Source organism: Erythrolamprus reginae, chromosome 11 (genome assembly GCF_031021105.1).
Source record: "Erythrolamprus reginae isolate rEryReg1 chromosome 11, rEryReg1.hap1, whole genome shotgun sequence".
Taxonomy (NCBI): Eukaryota; Metazoa; Chordata; class Lepidosauria; order Squamata; family Dipsadidae; genus Erythrolamprus; species Erythrolamprus reginae.
Window position 1 is genome coordinate 2,611,018 of NC_091960.1, and position 22,365 is coordinate 2,633,382.

At 44.8% G+C, this 22,365-nt stretch overlaps 1 protein-coding gene across 1 annotated transcript in view; it reads right to left on the reverse strand.

Moving 5' to 3' along the window:
* LOC139174151 (ryanodine receptor 1-like) overlaps window positions 1–22,365 on the reverse strand; it is a 161,260-nt gene that overhangs the window by 69,499 nt on the left and 69,396 nt on the right. Inside the window, exons 48-69 of the mRNA XM_070764289.1 lie at window positions 21,575–21,795; window positions 20,654–20,744; window positions 20,345–20,485; window positions 19,388–19,551; window positions 18,919–18,997; window positions 18,432–18,521; window positions 18,147–18,287; window positions 17,318–17,392; window positions 16,643–16,718; window positions 16,416–16,539; window positions 13,766–13,881; window positions 12,003–12,070; window positions 10,733–10,854; window positions 9,698–9,747; window positions 9,376–9,436; window positions 8,074–8,312; window positions 7,309–7,390; window positions 6,939–7,069; window positions 5,278–5,592; window positions 3,997–4,237; window positions 2,591–2,678; window positions 1,306–1,398 (exon numbers count right to left, since the gene is read on the reverse strand). Of these exons, the coding sequence (XP_070620390.1) occupies window positions 1,306–1,398; window positions 2,591–2,678; window positions 3,997–4,237; window positions 5,278–5,592; window positions 6,939–7,069; window positions 7,309–7,390; window positions 8,074–8,312; window positions 9,376–9,436; window positions 9,698–9,747; window positions 10,733–10,854; window positions 12,003–12,070; window positions 13,766–13,881; window positions 16,416–16,539; window positions 16,643–16,718; window positions 17,318–17,392; window positions 18,147–18,287; window positions 18,432–18,521; window positions 18,919–18,997; window positions 19,388–19,551; window positions 20,345–20,485; window positions 20,654–20,744; window positions 21,575–21,795 (2,808 nt within the window). The remainder of the gene's footprint in view (window positions 1–1,305; window positions 1,399–2,590; window positions 2,679–3,996; window positions 4,238–5,277; window positions 5,593–6,938; window positions 7,070–7,308; window positions 7,391–8,073; window positions 8,313–9,375; window positions 9,437–9,697; window positions 9,748–10,732; window positions 10,855–12,002; window positions 12,071–13,765; window positions 13,882–16,415; window positions 16,540–16,642; window positions 16,719–17,317; window positions 17,393–18,146; window positions 18,288–18,431; window positions 18,522–18,918; window positions 18,998–19,387; window positions 19,552–20,344; window positions 20,486–20,653; window positions 20,745–21,574; window positions 21,796–22,365) is intronic.

Consider the following 22,365-nt stretch of genomic DNA (forward strand, 5'->3'; position numbering starts at 1 on the left):
GTGATTGGCAGGCGGGAGGCGCCACCCATTGGCATGTCGGATGCGTTGCGGCCAGACCTGCAAAAAAAGCTACTGCACTTATGTCACCATCATCATCATCATCATCGCCATCATCATCCTCCATGCAGCCGCAGCCCCTTCTCTTCCTCCCGGCGCCCCCTGGTTTGACTTTGCAACAGCAACCCCCCACCCCCCCACTTCTGAGCAGGGAGGGAGCGAAGGGGTTAGCGGCAGAGATGCCTCATTGCTCCATGCTGCCTTGACCCTCTGGGCCAGTGGAACAGCTGTGCTTTTTTGCTAACCTGGCTTTCTTCAGACTAAAGCCACATGTGGAGATGGGGGGGGAAAAAGAGAGAGAGAAGACAGGAGAAAGAGAAGGTTAGAGGAGGAGGAGGAGGAGGAGGAGGGAGAAACCAACATCTGGGCGATGGGAGATTTCACAGGATCTTAGATCGGCCAAGATTATTAATAATAATAATAATAATAATAATAATAATAATAATAATAATAATAGTAGTAGTAGTAATAATAATAATAGTAATAATAGTAATAGTAATAATAATAATAATAATAATAATAATAATAATAATAATACTGTGTTCCCTCGATTTTCGCGGGTTCGAACTTCGCGAATAGCCTGTACCACGGTTTTTCAAAAAAATATTGATTAAAAAATACTTTGCGGGTTTTTTTCTATACCACGGTTTTTCCCGCCCGATGATGTCATACGTCATCGCCAAACTAATAATTTTTGCAAATAAATAACAAAAAAAATAATTATTGTTAATAAATAATTATGTTTATAAATATCAGGACCACTAAGTGTCTTATTCAATGGTGAGTACCAGTAATAATGGTGAGTAAATGGTTGTTAAGGGAATGGGAAATGGTCATTTAGGGGTTTGAAGTGTTAAGGGGTGGTTTGTGATACTGTCCATAGCCAAAAATGGTGTGTTTACTTCCGACTTTCGCGGGCGGTCTTGGAACGCATCCCCCGCGAAAATCGAGGGAACACTATAATAGTAATAATAATAATAATAATAATAATAATAATAATAATAATAATAATAATAATTTATTAGATTTGTATGCCGCCCCTCTCCGAAGACTCTGGGCAGATGATTCTTGCTTTGAGCCCTTCCTCTTCAGTTAACAGTGAGGTGGAGACATTTTTTTCCTACCCTTCCTTCTATCTTCCCCCTCTTGAGACAATATCGTGGTTTCAAGGTTGGCAAGAATCACGAAGGAGGACCCACCCACCACCTTCTCCCCTGCTGAAGGAGAAAACCCGGCCAACCTTCTCACCTTGGACATTTTGCTTTTGCTATCGGCAGTCAGGAAGGACATGTTGTTGATTTCGTTCTGGACCACAAAGTTCTGCTCTTCTCGTTTAAAATTCTGCAGAAGGAAGAAAAATCAGAAGAAACATAGAAACATAGAAGACTGGCGGCAGAAAAAGACCTCATGGTCCATCTCATCTGCCCTTATACTATTTCCTATATTTTACCTTATGATGGATATGTGATTATCCCAGGCATGTTTACATTCAGTGACTGTGGATTTACCAACCATGTCTGCTGGAAGTTTGTTCCAAGCATCTACTACTCTTTCAGTGAAATAATATTTTCTCACGTGGCTTCTGATCTTTCCCCCAACTACCTTCAGATTGTGTCCCCTTGTTCTTGTGTTCACTTTCCTACTAAAAACCCTTCCCTCCTGAACCTTATTTAACCCTTTAACATATTTAAATGTTTCGACCATGTCCCCCCCCTTTCCCTTCTGTCCTCCAGACTAGACAGATGGAGTTCATTGAGTCTTTTCTGATATGATTTATGCTTAAGACCTTCCACCATTTTTGTCGCCCGTCTTTGGACCCTTTCAATTTGATCCATATCTTTTTGTAGGGGAGGTCTCCAGAACTGGACACAGAATACCAGACTTCTGCAAGGGGTTCAATCCAGCTGGTTCTGGAGAACCGAAATTTTGAGTGGTTCGGAGAGCCGGCAAATACAACATCTGGCTGGCCTCAGAGGGGGTGGGAATGGAGATTTTGCAGTATCCTTCTCCTGCCAAGCTCACCACGCGGTGCCCAACAAGCCGCCCCACACCCACCATGCCACGCCCACAGAACTGGTAGTAATTCCACACCCCCCCCCACTGATTTTACCACTGGGTTCAACCCAGGGGTGGGATGCTGGGGGTTTGCCGGGGCTGGGGAGAACCTCTATCTAAGATTCTGTGCAGTTTGGAGAAACCCCAAATCCCACTCCTGGCCGGATTGCCATTACCGCCACTACTGGTAAACTGCGTGCGCACTTTTGGTTCTCTTACACATGCCCATATGCGTCACAGCATGCGCGGAGGCAAAAGATCGCTGAAATTTTGCCTGCGTGCATGTCCCCTCACAAGATTTTGCGTCCGCGCATGCTCACGAAGGAAAAATATGTGCCCTGAGTCCACTTGGAGAAGGGCAGCCTATAAATTTGAAAAGTAAAAATAAATGAAATAAATAATAAAAAATAAATAACAATAAAAACTCGGAAATGGAACCCCCGAACGTGCCACTCTGCTACCCGCAAAGCTCACTCACGTGGGACTTGGACCAATAAATGAAGATTTCCCCAATCATCCGGAAAAGCTCCTCAGCATCAGAGTTGGGCTCGGTTAACCAGTGGGCCCTGCAGGTGAAGAAAGGAATGGGGGGGTGAATTGCCTCCCTCGACCTTCCCCCGTTCATGAGGAACTGTGGCTTAGGACCAGATGATTTACGGGACCGTCTTTTGCCTCACGCTTCCCAGAGGCCGATTCGAGCCCACAAAGTTGGCCTTCTCTGGGTCCCATTGGCCAAACAGTGCTGACTGGTGGGACCGTGGAGGAGGGCCTTCTCTGTGGCGGCCCCGGCTCTCTGGAATCAACTTCCCGTGGAGATCCGTGCCGCCCCCACCCTCCTGGACTTCCGGAAAGCTTAAAAAAAATGGCTTTGTCAGCAGGTCTGGGCCTGTGGGACTATTGCACTCTGCTCTGGCCCAGAAGTGATGATTGTTTGATTTATATCCCACCTCTTCAATTTTTACAAATAACTTGAGGCAGCGAATATACCCCTTCTTTCTTTTTTCTCCATAACAATAACCTTGTGAGGTAGGTTGTGGGAGGAGAGAGAGAGAGAGAAAGAAAGAGAGAGAGAGGGAAAGAAAGAGAAAGAAAAAGAGAGAAAGAGGGAAAAAGAGAAAGAGAGAGAGAAAGAGAGAGAGAAAAAGAGAGAGAAAGAAAGAGGGAGAGAGAAAGAGAAGGAAAGAGAGAAAGAGAAAGAAAAAGAGAGAAATAGAGAGAGAAAAAGAGAGTGAAAGAGAAAGAGAAAAAGAGAGAAAGAGAAAGAGAGAGAGAGAAAGAGAGGGAAAGAGAGAAAGAGAGAGAAAGAGAAAAAGAGAGAGAAAGAAAGAGAGAGAGAGGGAAAGAGAGAAAGAGAGAGAGAAAGAGAAAAAGAGAGAGAAAGAAAGAGAGAAAAAGAGAGGGAAAGAGAGAAAGAGAAAGAAAAAGAGAGAAAGAGAGAGAGAGAAAAAGAGAGAGAAAGAAAGAGAGAGAAAGAGAGAGAGAGGGAATGTGTATGCGTATGCCTATGCGTATATGAGTATGTGTGACTAGCCCCAAATCACCCAACTGGCTTTCATTTCTAAAGTGAAACCAGAACTCACTTCCTCCTAGTGACGGGTCCAAAGTCTTCGGACCGGATTCTGCGCCTAAAGTGGGACTAGAATTCCCCATTCCCTGGCGCTTAACCTGACGTCACTGAGGTGGCTAAGGCGGGACTTGAACTCAGTCTCTTGCTTTCTAGCCCGGCGCCTTCACCACTGGATCAAACTGGCTCTCCCACAATCCCTGTGCTTTGTTTCTTAACTACAACCCACCCCGAACGCCTGACGCCGTCATGACCTCGCGAGTCGCAACCTGCACTGTATGCGTGCGCATGGACTTTGTTCGCCAGTTGCGGATTCTCACCTGTTGTTGTCCACATAGCGGATGAGCAGTGGGTACAGGGCGTAGAGGTCGCGGCACAGCACCGAAAACTCGTCCCGGATGAGGAGCTCCGTGTCCTCCGATTCGGACTTGGCCTCCAGCCGCAGCTGCTCCTCCTCGGCCACGACTTTCCCGGACCGCTTCTTCAGCTTCTCCATGGTGGGGATGAAGTGGGAGCGGAGCAGCTCGGGCTTGGCCTTGCTGACAATGGGCTGTGCAAAGACTGCGCGGGAGAGAGCCTCCTCAGTCGGGAGCAGGCTACCTTTCTTTCAAAGTCTAAGTTAAGAGTCCCCCCAACCATTGGGAACCGTCTGGACCCCTAGAACTTGAAAACACATTTGTGCCGACAGCCCTGGGGCTGTTGAACTGGTCATCTTATTATTATTATTATTTATTATTATTTATTAGATTTGTATGCCGCCCCTCTCCGAAGACTCGGGGCGGCTCACAACAATAAAAATAATACAAATCCAATTCAATTCAATGTATTAGATTTGTAGGTCTGTATGTTCATTGACTGTCTTGTATATTTGTTTTGGCCTGTCGCCAAAGTGTATGATTATTGCTTATGTAATTCACCATGTTTTTTACTGTCAATCGTAACTATATCTTTTTATGTATTTAGTGTATATTTGTAAATAAAATATTTTAAATAATAATAATTTTTTTTTTTATTATATTTGCATGCCGCCCCTCTCCGAAGACTCTCATACAAACCATGCATAAAACGGAAACGGCCCAGGGGAATCAATTCCCCCGTGCCTGATGACAGAGATGTGTTTTAAGGAGTTTGCGAAAGGCAAGGAGGGCGGGAGCCATCCTAATCTCCGGGGGGAGTTGATTCCAGAGGGTCGGGGCCGCCACAGAGAAGGCTCTACCCCTGGGTCCTGCCAGACGACATGCTACTGACCTGCAGATCTAGCAGTCAGTTTTAGTGGCCTGCAGTACTGCACGGTACCTGTTGTGCCACCTCGGCTGTTGCTTCTCTCCTTGTTTAGTTTCCACCCATTGCTTCTTGTTCTACTCTCTAAGGTGCTTTGGAGAATAGGTTGACTCCTTCTTCTTTGTGGCAACCCCATAGATATTGGAACGCTGCTATCCTGTCTCCCCGGTCCTTCTTTTCCTTAAACTAGCCATGCCCTGTTCCTGCAACCGTTCTTCATATGTTTTAGCCTCCAGTCCCCTAGTCCTCTTTGTTGCTCTTCTCGGCACTCAACTTTTAGAGAAAAGCCTCAATTCCCACCACCCAGGCTCCCTACGTACCTGCCAACCGCTTCATCCAAGATGCTTCGTCTATGCCCAGGTTGTTGACGATGATCTTCAGGATGTTTCCCAGCAAGGTGTTGAGCTGGTCGGAGGTCACTTCGGTGCACCAAGGGCCCTGGGCGATGGTCTCCAGACCTCTTTCCCACCAACGGGGCAAGTAGTTGCAAAGCATGGGCAGGGTGACCTCAATTACGTGGGGCATCTCGGTATAGCGAGCCCCCGACTCCGCCAGCCCATTGATGTCCTTCATCAGCTTCTCCAGGACCGGAATATCTGGGCACATCTCCTCCACGCAGTTCGGGAGGCCTAAGACTGGGGCGGGAGACAGGCATCAGTATTGGGTGAATTGAAAAAAAAACCACATGGTGTGCAGAAATGGATAGTTTAACCGAAGCAATAAAAAATATAGATGAGCAACAGTACATTATCTGTTGGAGTAGGTTTTATCGCTGGATGGAGAAAAGGAAAAATAAAGTAAAATCAGAGAATTAATAAATATTAGATAATACGGGAAGTAAATGCCAGAGAATCGGTCACAAAAGGAAAACCAAAAGACAAACCAGAATAAGATCTTTTCTAAAACTCGATGTATATATATAAATATAATTTATGTAATAGTAAATAAGCACCGTTAGATTTGTGCTTCAGGCCCGTCACAAAAATGAACAACTTTTATTTTAATGTTTTCTGTTTCTTTTCTGGGTGAGTTTGATTGTGTTTTGTGTGTTTAAATAAAGTTTACTTTTATAAAAAAAAAAAGTAAAAAAAAAGTACAGTGATACCTCATCTTCCGAACTTAATTCATTCCCTGATGAGGTTCGTAAGTCAAAAGGTTCGTAAAACGAAGCAATTTTCCCCATAGGAATCAATGTAAAAGCAAATAATGCGTGCAGGCCCATCCCAAACGTCACCCCTTTTTCCTTGCGCCGCTGGGAAACCCCACCTCCGAACTTCTGTTGTCAGCCGAAGCGCTGGGATTCTCTTGAGCCTCCCCTCGCTGGGAAACCCCACCTCTGGACTTCTGTTGCTAGCCGAAGCGCCCGTTCTTGCATTGCTGGGATTTCCCTGAGTCTCCCCTCACTGGGATTCAAAGCAGCGCCGGCAAAAATGAAGGGAATCCCAGCGAAGGGAGGCTCGGGGAAATCCCGGCAATGCAAGAACGGGCGCTTCGGCTGACAACAGAAGTCCGGAGGTGGGGTTTCCCAGCGAGGGGAGCCTCAGGGGAATCCCCGCGCTTCGGCTGACAATGGAAGTCCGGAGGCGGGGCATCCCAGCAGTGGCGGCTCAGGTTCGTAAAATGAAAATACTTCAGAAGAAGAGCCCAAAAAATCTTAAACACCGTGTTCGTATCACGAAAAGTTCGTATGAAGAGGCGTTCGTAAGACTAGGTATCACTGTATTGGGTTCCTGGGTGGATGGTGGGGGACGGCGTTCCGGGTAGGGAAAATGGAGCTGTGTGCGCAGTTCCGCGCCTCCTATGTGCGCGCGCCCACCCACATGAGATTTGGCTTCTGCGCATGCTCAGGAAGCCAAATCACACAAGAGGACACTCGCGCGCAAGGGATTTCACCAATTTTCAGCAGGTTTTTTTTTGCTTCCGCGAAATGCCAAAGCGGAAGAGGCCTGCAGTGCCTCCTTCTTCCTTCTGCCGCACTCACTGGCTCTCTCGCGTGGGGATTTGGTGGTATAAACCGAACACGGGTTGTATTCGTTGAGATGCGGCTCCAGGAAAGCCACGGGCATCGCCGCTGCTAGCCGCGCCAAGCATTCTCCGAGTTGGGGCCTCTGTCTGCAGAGAGGGGACAAGAGACAAAGCTGCAATGTGCCATGACTCCAAGCTAGGCTCTCGCTTGACTCCACCCTCCATCCTAGCTGGCCATTCCATTCTCACCACAAAGGGTATAAACCAGTGAGGGAGAATCTTTTTTTTTTGCTTGGGTGCCACAAGGGTGGGCATGTGCGAGATGGTGTGTCTCTGTGTGCCCACACCCATAATGCATACCAACCCAACCCTGTCCTCGTGCCTACCTCTCCACGTATGGATTTTTGGTTGTCCCCAGAGAGTAGATACTGCACAGAGTTCGGTAGCAGGAGACTTGGACATCATCCACTGAAGGGGCACAAAAGAGAGAGAGAGAGAAGAGAGAAATAGGAGAGAGAGAGAAGAGAGAGAGGAGACAAAAGAGAAAGAGAAGATAGAAATAGAGAGAAAATATAGAAAGAGAAGAGAGAGAGAGAGAAGAGAGAAAAGAGAAAAGATAGAAATAGGAGAGAGAGAGAAAAGAGAGAGGGGAGAGAAAAGAGAAAGAGAAGATAGAAATAGAGAAAAGAGAGAGAGAAAATATAGAAAGAGAAGAGAGAGAAGAGAGAAAAGAGAGAAGATAGAAATAGGAGAGAGAGGAGAGATTAGAGAGAGAGTAGATAGAAATAGAAGAGAGAAAAGAGAGAGAAGATAGAAATAGAAGAGAGAGGAGAGAGAGAAGATAGAAAGAGAGAGAAAAGAGAGAAAAGAGAGAGAGGAGACAGAAATAGAAGAGAGAGAGAGAAGGAGGGAAGGAGAGAGATTTAACAATGGGAGCCATGCAACTTAACCATCCCTCTCTTTGACGTGAAGGGATGCTCCCTTGTTGTCACTCCTCCAAAACTTTCCACAAAAGGAGAATCCTTTGGAGTTTGGACCAGGCCTCCTCCAGACCGCTTCTGGCCACCCGTGGGGTACAGAGGCGTCATTCTCGCGCCCTCCTGGCTTCAGAGACCGCTCAGCCCACCCGCCCTCCTTCTGCCGTCACTCACACATGACATCGTCCCCAAATTGGTGCTGGGCGATGTGTTCGAAGAGGGAGGTGAGGACGGGCAGGAGGGCCACGGTGGTGTAGGTGATGTTCTGCCCCACGCCTTTGACCTGCGTCCGGGACTGGGAGACTTTGCCAAGCTTGAGGTTCTCCACCATCTTCTCGATGTCGTCGGACGCACTTTCGAAGAAAGACCGCAGTCCCGCCTTGACAATTTCAGGGCCTGACTTCATGACTGTCCTGGAAGTAGGGGGAAAAAATAATAGTCAGCGCCTAGATTTTTTTTTTTTTCAGATGCTCATCTTCTTTTAATGGCAACTAAATGGAGCTGAGCGTTTCCTGGCCGGATGCCTCCCTGTTGCCAGTGTGGAGTTATATTTAGCAGATACTGTATTTTTCGGAGTATAAGACAGACCTTAGTTTTGGGGGAGCAAAATGGGGAAAAGGATCTGCTTACCAGGTATTCATTGGGCTAGCGTCCTTAGACAGCACGTTATTTTATCTCCTGGTTAGGGCTTTAAAAAAACTTTATTCGGAGAGAGTAACAATGAAAGAGCTTGCAAGCCAGTAAGAGCTGGGAACATCATTAGCACCTGGAAAGAAACAATCGGAGCGAGTAGAGAAATGGAAAAAACCCTGCAAAGACTTAGGGCTTGGAAAACATTCTTCGCAGAGAGTAACAATGAAAGAGCTTGCAAGCCGGTAAGATTTTTACTTTAATGGTTTTTACTTTAATGGTTTTTTAATTGTTTTTACTATTGGATTATTGTGTATACTGTTCTATTATTGTTGTTAGCCGCCCCGAGTCTCCGGAGAGGGGCGGCATAAAAATCCAATAAATCAAAATCGAATCAAATCAAGACCTAGGAACATTGTTAGCACCTGGTTAGGGCTGGAAAGAAACTGCATTGCTACTCTAAAGATTTTTTTCAGCCCTAAATCTTTGTAGACTTGTTTTCATTGCTACTCCCTCCGAAAAAGGTTTTTTCAGCCCTAACCAGGTGCTAAGGATCTTCCCGACTTGCAGGATTTTTTCACTGCTGCTCCCTCCAAAGAAGGTTTTTTTTCCAGCCCTAAATCTTTGCAGATTTTGTTTTCATTGCTACTTCCTTTGAAGGAGGTTTTTTTTCCCAGCCCTAGCCAGGGGATAAAATAATATGTTGAAGCTGACCAGACTAAGGACACTAGCCAGATGAATCCCTGGTAGGTAGATTTCCCCCCCCCCTCCCTATTTTCCTCCTCCAAAACTAAGGCGTGTCTTATACTCTGAAAAATACGGTAATGACAGGGGAAGATTACTCACCTGGCATCCAAGGACCGAGCCAGGATGTGAAGGCAATTAACCACAGCCGCGGAATCCGTACCTGGAGGAAGAGGATGCAACAGGTGGGTTTAGAAACCTGGGTGAAAAGGGTGAAGAGGAGAAACAGGGCCAGCAGGAAACTGGCTTGGAAACAGAGCTGACCTATTGTCAGGAAAGTCAAGATGTAGAAGGGAGACCAGGGCAGGTGGGCTCTAGCCCCCCCCCTGAACCAGTGACAGGTAGAAGGGGATGGAACAGGTGGGCTAAGAGCCCCTCCCTAGTCTCAGAAAGCAGGAGCAGAAAAGGAGGGAGGGAGGCTTACCGAAGAGAGAGACCCGGTGCCTGACCAGAGCTGCCAATTTGCAGAAAAGGCTGAAAGGTGGAAAAAAGAATAGAATAGAATAAAATAGAATAGAATAGAGTAGAATAGAATTTTTATTGGCCAAGTGTGATTGGACACACAAGGAATTTGTCTTGGTGCAGATGCTCTCAGCGTACATAAAATAAAATATACATTTGTCAAGAATCATGAGGTCCAACACTTAATGATTGTCATAGGGGTCAAATAAGCAATGAAGAAGCAATATTAATACAAATCTTAGGATACAAGCAACAAGTTACAGTCATACAGTCAACATGGGAGGAAATGGGTGAAAGGAATGATGAGAAAAACTAGTAGAATAGAAGTGCAGATTTAGTAGAAAGTCTGACAGTGTTGAGGGAATTATTTGTTTAGTAGAGTGATGGCGTTCGGGAAAAAACTGTTCTTGTGTCTAGTTGTCTTGGTGTGCAGGGCTCTGTAGCGACGTTTTGAGGGTAGGAGTTGAAAGGCAGGACAGAGGATGAAAAGAGAGAGAGGTTCCTCCCGACAAGCCAAAGACATACGACAGGCCAAGATGGCAAAGGAAGCATCTCTTCCGGAACGTTTTTAAAAAAATATTTAAAACCACTAAAAAAACTACAGTGGTACCTCTACTTACGAACGTAATTCGTTCTGTGACCAGGTTTTTAGATAGGTAAAAAGAAGCGATTTTTCCCATAGGAATCAATGTGAAAGCAAATAAGGCATGCGATTGGGAGGGTGGAGGCCCTGTTTCCTCCCAGGAGATTCCTAGAGAGGCCCCATGGAGGCTTCTCCATCTGCCTTTTCTGGTTACAGTTTCGGAGGTTCGGATTTGTAAGTAGAAAATGGTTCTTGAGCAGAGCCACAAAAACCTTGAACACCTGGTTCTTATCTAGAAAAGTTTGTAAGTAGAGACGTTCTTAGGTAGGGGTACCACTGTACTATGCTTTTTAGGGGGGTGCAAGCTCACTCACGCGTAACGCCCAGCCGCTGCTGGGGTCGCCTGGTACTCACCTGGTTATCATCTCTTTCTCCTTGTTGGAGGCGTGGCCTCCGCTGCCCAGGACCTTAGCCGGGGTGGACAGGAAGTAGAGGCAGTGGTTGGTAAAGTACTGGTTGATGAGGGGTAGCAGGATCTGGAAAGGGAATGCAAAGGAGTTGCGGGAGGAAGATTGGGGATCCCCTGAGTGCTTGGAAGAGGGAGGGACAGTTCCACTGGTTAATTGCCCTCACTGTTATCTATCTATCTATCTATCTATCTATCTATCTATCTATCTATCTATCTATCTATCTATCTTGCTATCTTTCTATCTCTCTCTCTCTCTCTCTATCTATCATCTACCTACCCACCTACCTACCAACATACCTACCTTTCTATCTATCTATCTATCTATCTATCTATCTATCTATCTATCTATCTATCTACCTACCTATCATACAAATATAGTATTGTATTATAGTATGTTTAACATAATATAAGTATAAAGTAGAGATAGAAAAAATACAAAAAGACATTAGGACAGGAACGGTAGGCACAAAGGTGCACTTATGCACGCCTCTTACAGACCTCTTAGAAAAGGGGAGACATCTATTGTAGATAATGTCAGGTTGAAGATTTTGGGATTAGGGGAAGAAACGACAGAGTCCGGTAGTGAATTCCAAGCGTTGACCACTCTATTGCTGAAATCGTATATTCTGCAGTCTAGTTTGGAGCGATTTACATTTAGTTTGTATCTATGGTATGCTCTTGTGTTGTTGTTGTTAAAGGTGAAGTAGTCGCCAACAGGGAGTACATTGTGATGTATGATTTTATGAACAACAGTTAAATCAGTTCGGAGGCGACATAGCTGTGAATTTTCTAAACATAGTAATTGAAGTCTGGAGGAGTAAGGTAATTTGTTTGGTGAGGAGGAGTGGAGGACTCTTCTTGTGAAGTATTTCTGGACTCCTTCAATTGTATTAATGTCTGTTATGCAGTGTGGATTCCATACAGGGGAGCTGTATTCAAGAATTGGTCTGACAAATGTTTTGTATGCTCTGGCAAGTAGATTGGTGTTTCTAGAGAAGAAGCTGCGTAGAATTAAGTTTGTGAGTCTTAGTGCTTTTTTGGCAATGCTGTTGCAGTTTCTCCTTCATCCCAGATTATTTATTTCTTTGATTAATTTCCAACCATTATTTATTGTCTCTCTCTCTCTCTCTCCCTCCCTCCCTCCCTCCCTACCCCACTACGACATATCATCTCCTTGACCCAACAGTAACATAAAATCCACAAAGGCAGATTTACCTTGGCAAAGAACTTGATTTCCTGTTCATGTGGGGACTTCTCTACCCGTCCACTGCTCACCACAGCCTCTAGAGTGGGGGCAAAAAAGATCAGGAAATAGACCCTCTGAGAAATACAAAAAGTCTACTTAAGATGGCTTAGACTATAACAGCAGAATTTTGAAATCTGGGCAGCCTAGTTCCTTCTTTCCCTCTTTATTATTATTATTTATTATTATTATTTATTAGATTTGTATGCCGCCCCTCTCCGCAGACTTGGGGCAGCTCACAACAGTGATAAAAACAATATATAATGACAAATCTAATAATTAGAATAACAATAGTACATTTAAAAAATCTAAAAAGCAAGGAACCCCAATATAAAAAACATACATACAGTCATATCATGCATAAAAACTACATAGGCAGGGGGAGATGTCTCAGTTCCCCCACGCTTGACGATAGAGGTGGGTTTTAAGGAGTTTACGAAAGGCAAGGAGGGTGGGGGCAGTTCTAATCTCAGGAGGGAGCTGATTCCAGAGGGTCGGAGCCGCCACAGAGAAGGCTCTTCCCCTGGGTCCCGCCAGACGACATTGTTTAGTCGACGGGATCCGGAGAAGACCAACTCTGTGGGACCTGACCGGCCGCTGGGATTCGTGCGGCAGAAGGCGGTCTCGCAGATATCCTGGTCCAGTGCCATAAAGGGCTTTATAGGTAATATCAAGAGGCTCAAGGTGTGGCAATCTTGAGTTTCTTTCTCACACGGTCTTCTCCTCCCAACTGAATTAATGTTTTGCTAGTGGGCCCTTACATTCTTTCTTTCCAGGTCAGCTCTGCAGTGCTCTACAACTTTATCCTGTTGTTCTGCTTGAGTTTTTTTTAAAGATTGCTGACCCCTGGACTATATTCAAGCAGTCCAGCAATGGCTTATCTGTTTTTTCCACCATCACAATGGAGAAATGAACTCAGAGATTGTATGTCAAATGCTTCTGGACCAGACCCTGTCCCCTGTCCAGAAGTATAAAAAAGAAGCTAGGATTCTGGATTCCAAGCCTTCTTCTATCTTCCCACTTCCCGTCTTCCTCTCCCAGGAAATCACGGGGTAATGCCATGGAGCCCAGGGTATGGCCTCTAGCAATCCCCAGGTATGCCCATGTTACATCAACACTCCACAGTCTGCATTGGTTGCCGATCAATTTCCGGTCACAATTCAAAGTGTTGGTTATGACCTATAAAGCCCTTCATGGCATCGGACCAGAATATCTCCGAGACCACCTTCTGCTGCACGAATCCCAGCGACCGATTAGGTCCCACAGAGTTGGCCTTCTCCGGGTCCCGTCAACTAAACAATGCCGCTTGGCGGGCCCCAGGGGAAGAGCCTTCTCTGTGGCGGCCCCGACTCTCTGGAACCAGCTCCCCCCAGAGATTAGAACTGCCCCTACCCTCCTTGCCTTTCGTAAACTCCTTAAAACCCACCTTTGTCGTCAGGCATGGAGGAACTGAGATATCACCCCCGGGCCTATATAATTTATGTATGGTATGTTTGTAGGTATGTCTGCTTAAAAATGGGGTTTTCTTAACTAGTTTAAATTTTTAAATTGTAAATTATTAGATTTGTCATGAACTGTTTTATTGTGTTGTGAGCCGCCCTGAGTCTACGGAAAGGGGCGGCATACAAATCTAATTAATTAATTAATTAATTAATTAATTAATTAATTAATTAATTAATTAATTAATTAATTAATTAGCTAAGGATGCAACCAGGAGAGGAAGGACAGCTCTTACCCAGGTGGGCAATGAATTCTTGGGAGATGTCCATCCATTTCAGCAGCTGCTGCAGGAATCCAAAGGCGAAGCGTTTCTCAATGGATGAAGTGTCCAGTTCCATGTCCTTCAGACCCCTGGGAGAAATGATGGAGTTTAAATTCAGGGGGTAACAAAGGATTGTGCCAATGCTTTAAAAGAGGCAATGCTGGAGGCAACACACAGAGCGAGACAGGAAATTATACTGCTCAAAAAAAAATAAAGGGGACGCTCAAAAAACACATCCTAGATCTGAATGAATGAAATATTCTCATTGAATACTTTGCTCCGTACAAAGTTGAATGTGCACAACAGCCTTTGAAATTGATTGTCAATCAGTGTTGCTTCCTACGTGGGCAGTTTGATTTCACAGAAGTTTGATTTACTTGGAATTATATTGCATTGTTTAAGTGTTACCTTTATTTTTTTTGAGCAGTGTACTAAAGGTTCTTCCTTTGGCTGAACATTGTGTTAAGCCAAAAAGGGGTTGGGTGGGTTTGGTTTTGCTTTAAGTATTGATGATGATAATGAGAGGGAGGGAAGGAGGAAGGAAGGTTGGGTGGGTGAGTGAGAGGGAGGGAAGGAAGGAAAGAAAGAGAAAGAAAGAAAGAAAAAGAAAGAAAGAAAGAAAGGTGGAGGGAGGGAGGAAGGGAGGTTGGGTGGGTGGGAAGTGAAAAAAGAGAAAGTGGCGAGAAAGGAGGAAAGAAAAATAAAAGGGAGGGAGGAAGGAAGGAGGGAGGGAAGGAGGGAGGAAGTTAGGAAGGAAAGAAGGAAGGAAGATTCTCTGGACCAGGCCTCTCCATATCTTCAGATCTTTGAATTCTTTATTCTATGCTCTGGCTGCTTTGATAGTTATTCATGAATGACGGACCAATGCATTTAAGTCTAAATTTAATTTTATTATTACAGCCATAGTAACAGAATCTTGTAAGTCTGACTGTGCATCCCTCTTCATTATATGAGCCAGGGTGGCACAGTGGTTAGAGTGCAGCACTGCAGGCTACTTCTTCAGCTAACTGCTGGCTGTAGTTCAGCAGTTCGAATCTCACCACTGGCTCAAGGTTGACTCAGCCTTCCCTCCTTCCTAGGTGGGTAAAATGAGGACCCAGATTGTTGAGGGTAATATGCTGATTCTGTAAACCGCTTAGAGAAGGCTGTAAAAGCACTATGAAGCAGTCTTTCTTTGGAGAATGGTTTGACTCTCTCTTCTTTGTGGCAACCCCTGAGATATTGGAAGACTGCTATCATGTCTTCCCTGGTCCTTCTTTTCATTCAACTAGCCATGCCCAGTTCCTGCAACCGTTGTTTGTATGTTTTAGCCTCCAGTACCCTAATCATCTTTGTTGCTCTTCTCTGCACTTTCTAGAGTCTCAACCTCCTTGTTACATCGTGGCGAACAAAGACGGGACCCAGGGGAAGAGCCTTCTCTGTGGCGGCCCCGGCCCTCTGGAACCAACTCCCCCCAGAGATTAGAATTGCTCCCACCCTCCTTGCCTTTCATAAGCTTCTTAAAACCCACCTCTGCCGCCAGGCATGGAGGAACTGAGATACTCTTTTCCCCTAGGCCTTTACAATTTTATGCATGGTGTGTCTGTATGTATGTTTTGTTTTACAATAAGGGTTTTTTAACTGTTTTAATATTGGATTGTCATATGCTGTTTTACTACTGTTGTTAGCCACCCCGAGTCTACGGAGAGGGGTGGCATATTTATTTATTTATTTATTTATTATTTGGATTTGTATGCCGCCCCTCTCCGAAGACTCCAATCCAATCCAATCAAATCCAATCCAATCAAAACTGAATCCAGTATTCCAAGTGCGGCCTTATAAAGTGGCATTAATATCATCAAGGCAATTGTAAGAAGACACCCCAGATCAACCCTCTCCTGCTTTTAAGCTTACTTATTAATTGGATTTAAGACGAGTTTTATGTGAGTTGTACAAAATAGAAAGTGAAAATTATGTTGGAAAAGAATTACAAGAATTCCATTTCCTTCCTCCCTTTCCATGTTTACATGGAGCAGAAATATTTAAGTTTGCTTTCAAAAAGCAACATTTCTTTCTTTCTTTTCCTTTTCAGAGGAGAATCAGAACTGCAGAAAAAACAATTGCTGCCAACCTGCCTTCCATTGAGGACCTGTAGACTGCACGAGTCAAAAAGAGGGCGGGGAAAATATTTACTGACCCCTCACATCCTGGACACAAATTGTTTCAACTCCTACCCTGAAAACGTCGCTACAGAGCACTGCACACCAAGACAACTAGACACAAGAACAGTTTTTTCCCGAACGCCATCACTCTACTAAACAAATAATTCCCTCAACACTGTCAAACTTTCTACTAAATCTGCACTTCTATTCTACTAGTTTTTCTCATCATTCCTATCACCCATTTCCTCCCATGTTGACTGTATGACTGTAACTTGTTGCTTATATCCTAAGATTTTTATTAATATTGCTTCTTCATTGCTTATTTGACCCCTATGACAATCATTAAGTGTTGTACCATATGATTCTTGACAAATGTATATTTTATTTTATGTACGCTGAGAGCATCTGCACCAAGACAAATTCCTTGTGTGTCCAATCACACTTGGCCAATAAATAATTCTATTCTATTCTTTTATACTTACCGAGTCACCGCGTAGCCATTGAGCTGTAGGAATTTAAGCAGCTCCTGAGCTTTTTCCCGGTCCCGAGCTTTCTCCTTGGCTGTCAGCGTGTCGTACGGCACTAACAAGGGGTGGGTCCCACCTCCTGGAGGGCAAACAGAAAGCAGGTGAGATTTCCCCCTGCAGGGGCCGTAAGGAGAGAGAACATCAGCAGCCTTCAAAAGTCAACGCAAGGCCCACAAACTCACCTTTGCTCTCCAGCTCTAATTTCTTCTTGCGTCCCCAGGTGTTGTGGTAGTTCTCAGCCAGCTGTTCGGCCATGGCCTGCGGAGAGAGACCCATGGGGTGGATAGGAAGGACCCTGTCATAGCCAACTGAAATTATGTTTTAAACATTGGATTTGTACGTTGTTTGTGATTGTCGTGAGCCGCCCCGAGTTTTCGGAGAGGGGCGGCATACAAATCTAATAAATTATTATTATTATTATTATTTTTTTAAAAATAGAATTTATTAAATTATATACATATATAAAAGACACACATAAACAGATCATTGTGTTCATGGTTTGTGAGTACAGTTATAACTTTTCTGTTAAAGGACAATACAACATATAATTCCATCCCACCCCTATCCCTGCTGCCTCTTTGCAGCATATCTTATTATAGTTTTACGGATATTCATATCAGCGAAATAATATACATATATATTTATAAATTGTACATGTTTCAAGTTTCAAGTTTCAAGTTTTATTGGATTTATATGCCGCCCCTCTCCGAAAACTCGGGGCGGCATATAAATCCAATAAACATATCTATCTATCTATTCTTATATCGAAATAACAATAATATTCAGTTGAAATATTATTATTTGCCTGAATGCAGTTGGTAGGTCACGTAGACACCTGTCAGGTCAGACTTCCTCACCTGTAACTCTCTGGAGAGGGTCACCGCGGATAGATCCATTGGCTGAGGATTGTAACCATGGCTGGGGTCGTAGGCCTGAAGGAAAACAGAGAAACAGACATGCTTGACACTGAAGTCCACACATCTTAAAAAGTTGTCAGGTTTGAGAAACACAGATCTAGCATAATCATATACTGTACAGTGATACCTCTACCTAAGAACGCCTCTACTTAAGAACTTTTCCAGATAAGAACCGGGTGTTCAAGAGTTTTTTGCCTCTTCTCAAGAACCATTTTCTACTTAAGAACCCGAGCCCGGAAAAAATTCCCAGGAAATTTGAGAGCGGCACGAAGGCCCGGCCGGTTTCCTGCCATTCCCCCTTTAATCCCGGCCATCTCAGGCTTCTTTGGGCTGCCAGAGGAGACTTTCAGTGGCGGAGACAGCCTCGCGCCAGGTGTATGGAAGGCGCATGCTCTTCCTCACCGCCTTAGAGTACCTCTTTTTTTTTTAAAGCCTTAAAGTTTTGGATTTTTTTTAATTCCCCTTCCCTCCCCTTCTTCCTTCGGCAGCGGCTGTCCTCCTCCTCTTCTTTCTCCTCCTCCTCCCACCCAAATTCCGAGCTTTTATTTCTTTCCTAATGGGTTTGCACGTATTATTTGCTTTCACGTTGATTCCTATGGGAAAAATTGCTGCTACTTAAGAACTTTTCTACTTAAGAACCTGGCCACGGAACGAATTAAGTTCTTAAGTAGAGGCACCACTGTACTTGGAAGCCCTCTGAGAGCAGCTAAGATAGGAAGACAAATACAGTCGGACAAAATGGACAGCCAGGAACCTTCTTGAAACCAACCTGGGCCGTCTGTGAGACTTTGCGGGTTTTTTTCTTCTCCGTTTTCTCCTCGTCGCCCTCGCGGGCTTTCTCAACCATCCACTCCCAAGCAATCATGGCCTTCAGAGATTCTTTGATGGGCCATCGGTAAATTTCTTTATCCTGCCAGAAAACAAATAGGTGGTTAAATAGGAAAGATCTTTTTTTTCCAGGAAGGTCTCCAAATGTCACATTCGCTTTCCGGTCCTGCTTGGAAAGTGAAGGAATCGGGCAATCCGGAGGAATGGAGGGAAGGAACTCCTTTACCTTTTCAGAGAATGTTTTATAAGGACGCAACATAGGATTGGTCTTGGCCTGCTCATCAACCGCCTCCCCGAAGGACCAATTATTCTGAATCTGTGGGGAAAAATGAAGACGGTGAGACATAGGTAGATAGAAACCAGGAGTTCTAGTCTCGCCCTAGGCATGGAAGCCAACTGGGTGACTTTGGTCCAAAGCTGTGTTTTTAAAGCTTTTCGAAAAGCCAGGAGGCTGGGGGCAGTGCGAATCTCCGGGGGGAGTTGATCACAGAGGACAGGAGCCACCACAAAGAAGGCCCTTCCCCGTGGTCCCACCAGCTGACACCTCTTGCCTGACGGGACCCGGAAAAGGCCGACTCTGTGGGATCTAATCGGTCTCTGGGACATGTGAGGCAGAAGACAGTCCCATAAATAATCTGGTCCTAAGGCAGGTAGGGCTTTATAGGTAATAGCCGTCACTTTAGATGTAGAGAGGTTGTGTGAAGGGCTCCTACCTTGTCAAAGGCCCATTTCTCATGAGTATACTCAGCGTACTTGTTGATGAAGGAGTCCAACTTCTCCGGAATGATGACACTAAGAAAAGGAGAAAGATATATATATTTGGAGGGATGGCCAACAGATGGACCAGTTCTTAGCCTTATCTGTCATTGGTGACTTTCTAGATCTTTCTCCACAATCTTTGCTTTTTTTCCAGCAAAGAATATAAAAATAATGCGGTTTCTGTAAAACTGCTCAGAGAGGGCTGTAAAGCACTGCGAAGCGGTATAAAGGTCTAAAACAGGGGGTAGGGAATGTTGGCTCTTCTATGACTTGTGGACTTCAACTCCCAGAATTCCTGAGCCAATCATGCTAGCTCAGGAATCTTGGGAATTGAAGTCCACCTGTCATTGAAGAGCAAACTTTGCCTACCCCTGGTCTAAGGGCTATACGGTATTGATATTTTCTTCTGAAAACCTCACTCACTTTAGTGTTTCCACAGGTTTGGGGTCAAAATTGCCCTCGGCGTCCACCGAAGCCTTCTTTTCGGTTTTCGAAGAATAGCTGGCGTCCACGTAGTCTGGAGGAATGGCGCCAGCAATGGCGCACAAGCAGGGCATGGCCAGCTTAAACAGATCGGAGTCAAATTTCTGAGCAGCCGAAGAAGAACAACCAGGGAGACAGAAAAAGACGCCCAGTCAGGCAATACCATCTGTGGAAATTCTCTCCCCTTGCCCAAGAATATTTCTGCTATTTCTCTTTTCAAAATCCCATGATCATTTCTGGTCATGCTTTCCATCGGATGCCTGGAACTCAATATTAATTGATGGCATGCAGTGAAACTTCCCTATGCTGGCTGGGGAATTCTGGGAGTTGAAGTCCACACATCTTCAAGTTGCTGAGAAACACTGCTGTTAAGACTTAGCTGGGCTTCCCGTGTTGGGGAGAGAATATTTATTTTGGAAGCTGACCTGGAACTACCTCCATACCAAGCAGGTTCAGACCAATTTCTCTGCTTTTAGATATAGGAAGAAGATGATTTGTCCAGAGCTCAGAGGTAATCTCTTTGTTGCTTCTCAACCTTATGGACTTCAACTCCCAGAATTCCCCAGCTAGCCATGTTGGCTGGGGAATTCTGGGAGTTGAAAGGCACACATCTTCAAGGAGATAAGGTGGAGAAAGCCTGATCTTGTTGTTTCTAGAACAGGGGTCTCCAACCTTGGCAACTTTAAGATTTGTGGACTTTAACTTCCAGTGTTCCTCAACCAGCTTTGCTGGGAGTTGAAGTCCACAAGTCTTAAAGTAGCCAAGGTTGTCTGAGGGATTCTGGGAGTTGAAGTCCACAAGCCTTAAAGTTGCCAAGGTTGGAGAGCCCTGTTCTAGCCCTATTTTTGGCTGACCTCAAAGCCCCTCCTTGGAGTCACGGATAAGCGCACTGCTCACCTTATGGGACAATGACTCAAAGATGCCCCAGAAGAGTTTGCGTGTCAGGTGAAGCTCCTCCTCCGAGCTGACCCCATAGTTGGCCCAACCAGTGGGAAGGCAGTAATATTTCCAGCAACGCTCGTAATGGTTGGTCAACAGCTGGACAGAGAACAGGAAAAGTAACATGTCATAAGCAGGAAGGCCGCTTATTTATAGTCATACAAAAAAATGGAAGTTAACAATAGCCAAGCATTGCATGTTGGCCTGTTACGGCAATGCATTGGCTAATCCTTTACCTAATATGGTTACATGGCAATGGTTCCTTACCTTGAGAGGCATTTTGGCAAATTCATTGAGGATGGGCACATCAAACACCAGCCGGCGGAGAAGATGCTGGAGCATGGAAGGCCTTATATACCTTGAAGGGCAAGCAGAGCAGTGAGTAACAAGAGCAAAAAATACATAGAAACATAAAAACATAGAAGATTGACAGCAGAAAAAGACCTCCTGGTCCATCTAGTCTGCCCTTATACTATTTTCTGTATTTTATCTTAGGATGGATCTATGTTTATCCCAGGCATGTTTCAATTCAGTGACTGTGGATTTACCAACCACGTCTGCTGGAAGTTTGTTCCAAGCATCTACTACTCTTTCAGTGAAATAATATTTTCTCATGTTGCTTCTGATCTTTCCCCCAGCTAACTTCAGATTGTGTCCCCTTGTTCTTGTGTTCACTTTCCTATTAAAAACACTTCCCTCCTGAACCTTATTTAACCCTTTAACATATTTAAATATTTTGATCATGTCCCCCCTTTCCCTTCTGTCCTCTAGACCAGTGTTTCCCAACCTTGGCAACTTGTTCCACCATTTTTGTAGCCCATCTTTGGACCCGTTCAATTTTATACAATACAATACAATACAATACAATACAACACAACAAAACACAACAAATCATGTTTAAGGGCCAAGCTACACATAAGAAGCTGCCACACTGCAAAAAGTCTCAGCTGATCCACAAATTTGTGATTCTTTGCCAGGCATGAAAGACCAGGTCCACATATGAAGTTCCAATTAAACTATTTTATTGCTAAAGAGCCTATGCGTGTGAAACTAGCATCAGCTTGGAGTTAGATAAAGTTCAATGGAATTCAAGGGAGGCTGGGCTTAGTCCGCTTGTGACTACGTAGTGATTCTAGGCTGATTCCTCTTTTAACGCCACCCCCGGGTTCTACCAGGCCTTCTCCTTACTTGCACAGCGCCATGAGGCACTCTTCGATGACGTCGCGCTGGGCCTTGGTCAGGGAGCGACCACGAGACAGCCGGTAGATGGTATGCAACATGGAGTCCACCATGATAGCCCGGTGCTCAGTGCCAGCAAAGAGAGGCGAGCATTTGGTGATCAGCGGTAGTACAGCCAGGCAGAGGTAGCGGTTCATGGCCAGGGCCATCTCTGTGGTGCTGAAGGAAGCCTGTGGGGAGGAGAAGACACGACGGGCATTTGAAAAGAATAGAATTCTTTATTGGCCAAGTGTGATTGGACACACAAGGAATTTGTCTTTGGTGTAGATGCTCTCAGTGTACATAAAAGGAAAGATACATTTGTCAAGAATCATGAAGTCCAACACAATGATTGTCATAGGAGTCAAATAGGCAACGAGGAAACAATCGATATTAATAAACATCTTAGGATACAAGCAACAAGTGACAGTCATACAGTCCTAAGTGGGAGGAAATGGGTGATAGGAATGATGAGAAAAAACTAGTAGGAATAGTAGTGCAGACTTAGTAAATAGCTTGACAGTGTTGAGGAAATTATTTGTTTAGCAGAGTGATGACGTTTGGGAAAAACTGTTCTTGGGTCTAGTTGTCTTGATGTGCAGTGCTCTGTAGCGACGTTTTGAGGTTAGGAATTGAAACAGTTTGTGTCCAGGATGCGAAGGGTCAGTAAATATTTTCACAGCCCTCTTTTTGACTTGTGCAGTGTACAGGTCCTCAATGGAAGGCAGGTTGGCAGCAATTGTTTTTTTCTGCAATTGTGA